Source organism: Scomber japonicus, chromosome 16 (genome assembly GCF_027409825.1).
Source record: "Scomber japonicus isolate fScoJap1 chromosome 16, fScoJap1.pri, whole genome shotgun sequence".
NCBI classification, from domain to species: Eukaryota; Metazoa; Chordata; class Actinopteri; order Scombriformes; family Scombridae; genus Scomber; species Scomber japonicus.
The window spans coordinates 1368588-1378660 of NC_070593.1; the positions used below are offsets into that span (position 1 = coordinate 1368588).

Sequence of the window (10073 nt, forward strand, 5' to 3'; positions counted from 1 at the left end):
CTCTCCTCCTCCTCTCTCTCCTCCTCTCTGTCCTCCTGTCTCTCTTCCTCTCCTCCTTTCTCTCTCTCCTCCTTTCTGTCCTCCTCTCTCTCCTCTCTGTCCTCCTCTCTCTCCTCCTCCTCCTCTCTCTCCTCCTCTCTGTCCTCTCTCTCCTCCTCTCCTCCTCTCTCTCTCCTCCTCTCTCTCTTCCTCTCCTCCCCTCTGTCCTCTTCCTCTCCTCCTCTCTCTCTCCTCCTCTCTGTCCTCCTCTCTCCTTCTCTCTCTCTCCTCTTCTCTCCTCCTTTCTCTCTCTCCTCTTCTCTCCTCCTTTCTCTCTCTCCTCTTCTCCCCTCCTCCTCTGTCCTCCTCTCTCTCCTCCGCTCTATCCTCCCCTCTCTACCTCTCTCTCCTCCTTTCTGTCCTCCTTTCTCTCCTCCTCCTCTCCTCCTCTCCTCCTCCTCCTCTCTGTCCTCCAGGTGGCGAAGCAGTGGTACGACTTCGAGCGCTCCTCTTTTGTGTTTGTGAGGAAGCTGAGGGAGGGACAGACCTTCACCTTCAGACACCAGCACGACTTCGACGAGAACGGCATCATCTACTGGGTCGGAACCAACGCCAAGTACGAGCAGAGCTGCACCTTTAATTTAACTCTGAGTTTATAGTTATTATATATGTCAGGGGTGTCAAACATGCGGCCCGTGGGCCAGAATCGGCCCGCCTAGAGGTCCAATCCGGGCCCGGTTCCCTTGTTCCTCATTTCCTTCCTTCCATCTGTCCTTCTTACCTTTCTTCCTTCATTCCTTCATTCCTTCCTTCCAATCGTCTTTTCCTTCCTTCCTTCCATCTGTCCTTCTTACCTTTCTTCCTTCATTCCTTCCTTCCAATCGTCTTTTCCTTCCTTCCTTCCATCTGTCCTTCCTACCTTTCTTCCTTCATTCCTTCCTTCCAATCGTCTTTTCCTTCCTTCCTTCCATCTGTCCATCTGTCCTTCCTACCTTTCTTCCTTCATTCCTTCCTTCCAATCGTCTTTTCCTTCCTTCCTTCCATCTGTCCTTCTTACCTTTCTTCCTTCATTCCTTCCTTCCAATCGTCTTTTCCTTCCTTCCTTCCATCTGTCCTTCCTACCTTTCTTCCTTCATTCCTTCCTTCCAATCGTCTTTTCCTTCCTTCCTTCCTTCCATCTGTCCTTCCTACCTTTCTTCCTTCATTCCTTCCTTCCAATCGTCTTTTCCTTCCTTCCTTCCATCTGTCCTTCCTACCTTTCTTCCTTCATTCCTTCCTTCCTTCCAATCGTCTTTTCCTTCCTTCCTTCCATCTGTCCTTCCTTCCTTCCTTCCGATCTTCCCTTCCGCCCTTCCTTCTTGTCTACTCTTCCTTCCATCTTTTCTTCCTCCCTTTCTTCCTTCCTTCTTGTCTACTCTTCCTTCCATCTTTTCTTCCTCCCTTTCTTCCTTCCATCTTTCCTTCTTGTATTCTCTTCCTTCTCCTCCTTCTTTTCCTTCCGTCCTTCCTTCCATCTTTTTAATGATTTCGGCCCACATGAGATCAAATTGGTCAGTATGTGGCCCTTGAATGAAAATGAGTTTGACACCTCTGATATACGTTAACCTGAGGAGTGGAGCTAAGTGATTTCTGCCTGTAGTTTGGCTCTGATGTTTTCTCTCTGCTGCCTTCAGGACCGCCTACGAGTGGGTAAATCCCGCCGCCTACGGCCTGGTGGTGGTGACATCATCAGAGGGGCGTAACCTGCCTTACGGGCGCTTGGAGGATATTCTGAGTCGGGACAGCTCCGCCCTCAACTGCCACACCAACGATGACAAGAACGCCTGGTTCGCCGTCGACCTCGGACTCTGGGTCATCCCCTCAGCATACACACTGAGACACGCCAGGTAACGAAACAAGCGCGCACACACTGAGACACGCCAGGTAACGAAACAAGCGCACACACACTGAGACACGCCAGGTAACGAAACAAGCGCACACTGAGACACGCCAGGTAATAAAACAAGCGCACACACTGAGACACGCCAGATAACGAAACAAGCGCACACACCGAGACGCGGCAGGTAACGAAACAAGCGCACACTGAGACACGGCAGGTAACAAAACAAGCGCACACACACTGAGACACGCCAGGTAACGAAACAAGCGCGCACACTGAGACACGGCAGGTAACGAAACAAGCGCGCACACTGAGACACGCCAGGTAACGAAACAAGCGCACACACACTGAGACACGGCAGGTAACGAAACAAGCGCGCACACTGAGACACGCCAGGTAACGAAACAAGCGCACACACACTGAGACACGCCAGGTAACGAAACAAGCGCACACTGAGACGCGCCAGGTAACGAAACAAGCACACACTGAGACACGCCAGGTAATGAAACAAGCGCACACACACTGAGACACGCCAGGTAACGAAACAAGCGCACACACTGAGACACGCCAGGTAACGAAACAAGCGCACACACTGAGACACGCCAGGTAACGAAACAAGCGCGCACACTGAGACACGCCAGGTAACGAAACAAGCGCACACACACTGAGACACGGCAGGTAACGAAACAAGCGCACACACTGAGACACGGCAGGTAACGAAACAAGCGCACACACTGAGACACGGCAGGTAACGAAACAAGCGCGCACACACTGAGACACGCCAGGTAACGAAACAAGCGCACACACTGAGACACGCCAGGTAACGAAACAAGCGCACACACACTGAGACACGGCAGGTAACGAAACAAGCGCACACACACTGAGACACGCCCAGGTAATGAAACAAGCACACGCACTGAGACACGCCAGGTAACGAAACAAGCGCACGCACACTGAGACACGCCAGGTAATGAAACAAGCACACGCACTGAGACACGCCAGGTAATGAAACAAGCGCACGCACTGAGTCAAATAAGGTGGTTAAATAATTTCTTCTTCTTCTTCCTCTTCTTCCTTGTCCCCCTCTTCTTCTTCTTCTTCTTCCTTGTCCCCCTCTTCCTCTTCTTCTTCTTCCTTGTCCCCCTCTTCTTCTTCTTCTTCTTCTTCCTTGTCCCCTCTTCTTCTTCTTCCTTGTCCCCCTCTTCTTCTTCTTCTTCTTCCTCTTCTTCTTCTTCTTCTTCCTCTTCTTCTTCTTCCTTGTCCCCTCTTCTTCTTCTTCTTCTTCTTCTTGTCCCCCTCCTTCTTCTTCCTTGTCCCCCTCTTCTTCCTCCTTGTCCCCCTCTTCTTCTTCTCTTCTCCTCTTCTTCTTCTTCCCTGTCCCCTCTCTTCTCTTCTTCTTCTTCTTCTTCTTCTTCCTTGTCCCCCTTCTTCTTCTTCTTCCCCTTCTTCTTCTTCTTCCTTGTCCCCCTCTTCTTCTTCTTCTTCTTCTTCTTCTTCTTCTTCTTCTTCTTCTTCTTCTTCTTCTTCTTCCTTGTCCCCCTCTTCTTCCTCCTCCCCCTGCTCTTCTTCCTCCTCCTCCTGCTCTTCTTCCTCCTCCTCCTGCTCCTCCTCTCCCTGCTCCTCTTCTTCCTCCTCCTCCTCCTCCTCCTCCTCCTCCTCCTCCTCCTCCTCCTCCTCCTCCTCCTCTCCTTCTTCCTCCTCTCCTTCTTCCCCTCCTCCTCCTCCTCTCCTCCTCCTCCTCCTCCTCTCCTCCCCCTCCTCCTCCTCTCCCTCCTCCTCCTCCTCCTCCTCCTCCTTCTCCTCCTCCTTTAGGGTTATGGCCGCTCTGCGTTGAGGAACTGGGTGTTCCAGGTTTTCTAAGGACGGTCAGAACTGGACGACTCTCTACACTCACGTGGACGACTGCAGCCTGAATGAACCGGGGTACGACCAGCTGATCAGTTAACCTTAAACAGGCCTTACTAGTTATGTCATTTGCACCTAAAGGAAGGGAGGAAAGGAAGAAGGGAGGAACAAGAAGGAAAGGAGGGAGGGAGGAAAGGAGGGAAGAAGGAAGGAGAGGGAGGGAGGAAGGAAGGAAGGAAGGACAGAAGGAGGGAATATTTAGCCTAACAGCTGAACTTAGATCTGAGGAAGGAAGGAAGGAAGGACAGAAGGAGGGAACATTTAGCCTAACAGCTGAACTTAGATCTGAGGAAGGAAGGAAGGAAGGACAGAAGGAGGGAACATTTACCCTAACAGCTGAACTTAGATCTGAGGAAGGAAGGAAGGAAGGAAGGACAGAAGGAGGGAACATTTAGCCTAACAGCTGAACTTAGATCTGAGGAAGGAAGGAAGGAAGGACAGAAGGAGGGAACATTTAGCCTAACAGGCTGAACTTAGATCTGAGGAAGGAAGGAAGGAAGGACAGAAGGAGGGAACATTTAGCCTAACAGCTGAACTTAGATCTGAGGAAGGAAGGAAGGAAGGACAGAAGGAGGGAACATTTACCCTAACAGCTGAACTTAGATCTGAGGAAGGAAGAAGGAAGGAAGGACAGAAGGAGGGAACATTTAGCCTAACAGCTGAACTTAGATCTGAGGAAGGAAGGAAGGAAGGACAGAAGGAGGGAACATTTAGCCTAACAGCTGAACTTAGATCTGAGGAAGGAAGGAAGGAAGGAAGGAAGGACAGAAGGAGGGAACTTTACCCTAACAGCTGAACTTAGATCTGAGGAAGGAAGGAAGGAAGGAAGGACAGAAGGAGGGAACATTTAGCCTAACAGCTGAACTTAGATCTGAGAAGGAAGGACAGAAGGAGGGAACATTTAGCCTAACAGCTGAATTTAGATCTGAGGGAGGAAGGAAGGAAGGAAGGAAGGACAGATGAAGGAAGGAAGGAAGAAAGGACAGAAGGAGGGAACAATTTACCCTAACAGCTGAACTTAGATCTGAGGAAGGAAGGAAGGAAGGAAGGAAGGACATATGAAGGAAGGAAGGAAGAAAGGACAGAAGGAGGGAACATTTAGCCTAACAGCTGAACTTAGATCTGAGGAAGGAAGGAAGGAAGGACAGAAGGAGGGAACATTTAGCCTAACAGCTGAATTTAGATCTGAGGGAGAAGGAAGGAAGGAAGGAAGGACAGATGAAGGAAGGAAGGAAGAAAGGACAGAAGGAGGGAACATTTACCCTAACAGCTGAACTTAGATCTGAGGAAGGAAGGAAGGAAGGAAGAAGGACAGAAGGAGGGAACATTTAGCCTAACAGCTGAATTTAGATCTGAGGAGGAAGGAAGGAAGGAAGGAAGGACAGATGAAGGAAGGAAGGAAGAAAGGACAGAAGGAGGGAACATTTAGCCTAACAGCTGAATTTAGATCTGAGGAGGAAGGAAGGAAGGAAGGAAGGACAGATGAAGGAAGGAAGGAAGGACAGAAGGAGGGAACATTCAGCCTAACAGCTGAACTTAGATCTGAGGAAGGAAGGAAGGAAGGAAGGAAGGACAACAGGAAGGTTAAAGAGTCTGTATCTCCTGGTGCACGTTGTCTGTTTAAGGGTTAATTAACTAATTAACTGATCAATCAATCAATCACCCAATCAGTTAATTAACTAATCAATGAGTCAGTGAGTTAACGGTGAGTTAACGGTGAGTTAACGGTAGAGTGTCTCTGTCTCTCAGGTCTACGGCCACGTGGCCTCTGGACCCGTCCAAAGAGGAGAAGCAGGGCTGGAGACACATCCGGATCAAACAGATGGGGAAGAACGCCAGCGGTCAGACTCACTACCTGTCTCTGTCTGGTCTGGAGCTCTACGGCACCGTCACCGCGTCTGTGAGGACCAGCTGGGTGAGACAGCACGGGATTATTCACCGAGTCAGCTGATTATTAATCGAGTCAGCTGATTATTCACCAAGTCAGCTGATCATTCACTGAGTCAGCTGATTATTCACTGAGTCAGCTGATTCATTCACTGAGTCAGCTGATTATTCACTGAGTCAGCTGATTATTCACTGAGTCAGCTGATTCATTAACTGAGTCAGCTGATTCATTAACTGAGTCAGCTGATTCATTCACTGAGTCAGCTGATTATTCACTGAGTCAGCTGATTATTCACTGAGTCAGCTGATTATTAACCAATTGATTTTTTTTTAACATCTTATTGACTTTTTCCTTTCTCTCTCTCTCTCTCTCTCTCTCTCTCTCTCTCTCTCTCTCTCTCTCTCTCTCTCCTCTCTCTCTCTCTCTCTCTCTCTCTCTCTCTCTCTCTCTCTCTCTCTCTCTCTCTCTCTCTGTCTCTCTGTCTCTCTCTCTCTCCATCACCTCTCTCGCTCTCTCTTCCCCCCTCCCCCCCCCTCTCTTTCTATCTCTCTCTCTCTCACCCCCTCCCACCCCCCACCTCTCTCTGTCTCTCTCTCTCTCCTTCTCCCCCCCCCCCCTCCCTCTCTCTCTCAGGTAAAGCAGTGAAGGAGGCGGAGGCTAACCTTCGCCGTCAGCGCCGACTCTTCCGCTCTCAGGTGATGAAGTACATCGTCCCGGGAGCGCGGGTCGTGCGAGGGATCGACTGGAAGTGGCGTGACCAGGACGGGAACCCGGCGGGGGAGGGGACGGTCACGGGCGAGGCTCACAACGGTACGATCACCTCAAAGTAACACCCAGCTTACCGGTCATCAGTGATTTATTGATTATTGATCAGCAGCTGCAGACGACGAGGACACACACTTCTTCTTCTTCTTCTTTTTAACAGGAGTCCAGCTTCCTGTTCCTGTACTCAGTCGTGAGCAGATATTTGTACCAGCGTTATTTAAAATCATAAATCATAAAATCATAAAGTCATATTTATGATTTTAAATGAAAAAGTTTAGACTCAAGAATTCCTAAAATACTTGAAAGACTTTAAAATGACTGTCTCTCTGTCTCTCTCTGTCTCTCTCTCTCTCTCTCTCTCTCTCTCTCTGTCTCTCTCTCTCTCTCTCTCTCTCTCTCTCTCTCTCTCTCTCTGTCTCTGTCTCTGTCTCTCTCTCTGTCTCTGTCTCTGTCTCTCTCTCTGTCTCCTCAGTCTCCCTGTCTCTCTCTCTCTCTCTCTCTCTCTCTCTCTCTCTCTCTCTCTCTCTCTCTCTCTCTCTCTCTCTCTCTCTCTCTCTCTGTGTCTCTCTCTGTCTCTCTCTCTCTCTCTCTCTCTGTCTCTGTCTCTCGCTCTCTCGCTCTCTCTGTCTCTCTCTCTCTCTCTCTCTGTCTCTCTCCCCTCACTCCCTCTGTCTCTCTCTCTCCCCCCCTGCTCTGTCTCTCTGTCTCTGTCTCTCTGTCTCTGTCTCTCTCTCTCTCTCTCTCTCTCTGTCTCTCTCTGTCTCTCGCTCTCTCTCTCTCTCTCTCTCTCTCTCTGTCTCTCTCTCTCTCTCTCTCTCTCTCTCCCTCTGTCTCTCTCTCTCTCTCTCTCTCTCTCTATAAAATATTATAAATTAATATCATTTTCTACTTTCAATTAATTTTTTTTTTTTTTAAACCATCATCAGTCCTGAGAATAAAAATCAAATATTTATTTAATTTCAGGATTTTAACTTTTTAAATGCCAGAGTGGTCTTTATGTGGCCCCTCTGCTCTATTATTATCAGTGATTGGTTGAAATTAAAAGAGTATCCATAGCAACCACAGCCCAAAATGATCAATAATAATAAATTGAGGAGTCAGAAATGTTCTTATTGAGACTCAGAGGTTCATAAAATCAAACCTGAAGCTTCACATTACAGATTAAAGTGATGCTGGTTCAGATATCTGCTCACTGTCAGCGTGATGTGCTTTTATTTTGTAAAGCAGGTCTTTAACTCAGCAGCTTCCTGATTGGACGATCCTCTTCGAGCTCTTCGACCCCCCCCCCCCATTAACCATTTCACTCCCTCCACTCTCCCAAACGTGACCTTTAACCCCTGAGATGTGAGAGTGTGTCTGCTGCTGCTCTCAGAGCTGCAGGAGGCGCTGTGGACCACACACACACTGCAACGCACACACACTATGCAGCGCGCACACTGCAACACACACACACACACACACACACACACACACACACACACACACACATGAACGCTGCTGTAGAAGAAACCAGGACAATCTGACAGATGAATCTTAGTTGTAACTTTACTAACTGATCCGTGACGTCACTGAGCAGCTCCTCTCCTCCTCCTCTTCCTGCTCCTCCTCCTGCACTTCACTGAGCAGCTCCTCTGTTCCTCCTCTTCCTCCTCCTCCTCCTCCTGCTCCTCTTCCTCCTGCTCCTCTTCCTCCTGCGCCTCCTCCTCCTCCTCACTGAGCAGCTCCTCTTTGACCTCTGCGCTCCTCCTCTTCCTCCTCCTCCTCACTGAGCAGCTCCTCTGTGACTCTCTGCTCCTCCTCCTCTCTGTTCCTCCTGCTCCTCCTCCTCTTCGTCCTCCTGCACTTCACTGAGCAACTCCTCTGTGACTCTGCTCCTCCTCTTCCTCCTCCTCCTCTCTGCTCCTCATTGAGCAGGTCCTCTGTGACTCTCTGCTCCTCCTCTTCCTCTTCCTCCTGCTCCTCACTGAGCAGCTCCCCTCTGTTCCTCCTGCTCCTCCTCCTCCTGCTCCTCACAGAGCTGATGTCATCGTCTCCACGGTGACGTTTATTTATAATTTATTCGCTAGTTAAAGAATTTAAATATCACTTCTACAGCAGCTGTTCATCTTCACACTGAACTCAGACCTCAGCAGAGACTCCGGTTCTCCTCCTACTACTGCTCCTTCTGCTCCTCCTTCTGCTCCTCCTCCTCCCTGCACCCCTTCTCTTCCCTGCACCCCTCCTCTTCCCTGCTTCTCCTCCTCTTCCCTGCTCCCCTCTTCCTCCTTCTGCTCTTCCTCCTTCCCTGCTCCCTCCTCCTCCTCCTTCTGCTCCTCTTCCTGCTCCCCTCTTCCTCCTTCTGCTGCTCCCTGCTCCCCTCCTCCTGCTCCTCCTCCTCCCTGCACCCCTCCTCTTCCCTGCTCCCCTCCTCCTCCTGCTCCTCCTTCTGCTCCTCTTCCTGTTCCCCTCTTCCTCCTTCTGCTGCTCCCTGCTCCCCTCCTCCTGCTCCTCCTCCTCCCTGCACCCCTCCTCTTCCCTGCTCCCCTCTTCCTCCTTCTGCTCTTCCTCCTTCCCTCCTCCTTCCCTCCTCCTCCTCCTTCTGCTCCTCCTCCTCCCTGCACCCCTCCTCTTCCCTGCTCCCCTCTTCCTCCTTCTGCTCTTCCTCCTTCCCTCCTCCTTCTGCTCTTCCTCCTTCCCTCCTCCTTCTGCTCTTCCTCCTCCTTCCCTGCTCTTCTCCTTCCCTGCTCCCCTCCTCCTCCTCCTCCTCCTCCTCCTCCTCCTCCTCCTCCTCCTCCTGCACTGGGAGGACTCTTGGCTTCTTTTCCCACCTATAAAACTTTCAGATGAGAATAAAAACTTCATTTAATTGAAACTAAAGACAGAAACATGATCCTGATTTTATCGTTTACTTCTGTCTGATCTGAACAAGCAGCTCCTCCACTAAGGATCCAAACACACTGCTGCTCCTCCTTTCTGCTCCTCCTGCTACTCTCTGCTCCTCCTGCTACTGCTCTTCCTCCTCTCTGCTCCTCCCCTTCTAGGTTCCTCCTCTCTGCTCCTCTTTCCTCCTCTCTCTCCTCCTCCTGCTACTCCTCTCTGCTTCTTCTCCTTCTGCTCCTCCTCTCTCTCCTCCTCCTGCTACTCCTCCTCTCTCCTCCTTTCTGCTCCCTCCTCCTCCTACCCCTCTATCCTCCTCCTCTTGCTCCTGCTCCTCCTCTTTCTCTCTTTCCTCCTCCTCATCCTCTCTCTCCTCCTCTCTCTCTCCTCCTCCTCCTCCTCCTGTCTCCTGCTCCTCCTCCTCTCTCCTCCTCCTCCTCTCTCTGCTCCTCCTCTCTCTGCTCCGGCTCTTCTCCTCTCTCTCCTCCCCCTCCTCTTTCCTCCTCCTCTTCCTCTCTCCTCCTCCTCCTCTCCTCTCTCCTCCTCCTCCTGCTCCTCCTCCTCCTGGTGTTTCTGTGGTTTTATTCAGATCAGTGAGCTGAGGCGTCTCCAGCAGCTCCGTTGATTTTAATGTAAACTCATTTTTCTGACCAGGTTTGAATCATTAATGTTTAAATCTCTTTCCTTTTTGTGGCTTTTGACGCTTTTTGCATTTTTGCCAGACAAATATCTTTTCTACTTTTTTGCTTTGATTGTCATTTTCTGTGACTGTGTTCATATTTTCTCTCTCATCGCTCCACC

At 50.2% G+C, this 10073-nt stretch overlaps 2 protein-coding genes across 2 annotated transcripts in view; both read left to right on the forward strand.

Moving 5' to 3' along the window:
• Positions 1–7678, forward strand: part of hectd1 (HECT domain containing 1) — a 40390-nt gene extending 32712 nt beyond the window's left edge. The window contains 8 exon segments of the mRNA XM_053335950.1: positions 456–595; positions 1653–1865; positions 3670–3712; positions 3714–3781; positions 5513–5655; positions 5658–5678; positions 6285–6461; positions 7644–7678. Of these exon segments, the coding sequence (XP_053191925.1) occupies positions 456–595; positions 1653–1865; positions 3670–3712; positions 3714–3781; positions 5513–5655; positions 5658–5678; positions 6285–6461; positions 7644–7651 (813 nt within the window). The 3' untranslated portion in view covers positions 7652–7678.
• The window catches only part of ehd4 (EH-domain containing 4), a 223137-nt gene continuing 219562 nt past the window's right edge, over positions 6499–10073 (forward strand). Inside the window, exon 1 of the mRNA XM_053335969.1 lies at positions 6499–6502. The gene's annotated coding sequence lies outside the window, so the exon portion shown is untranslated. The remainder of the gene's footprint in view (positions 6503–10073) is intronic.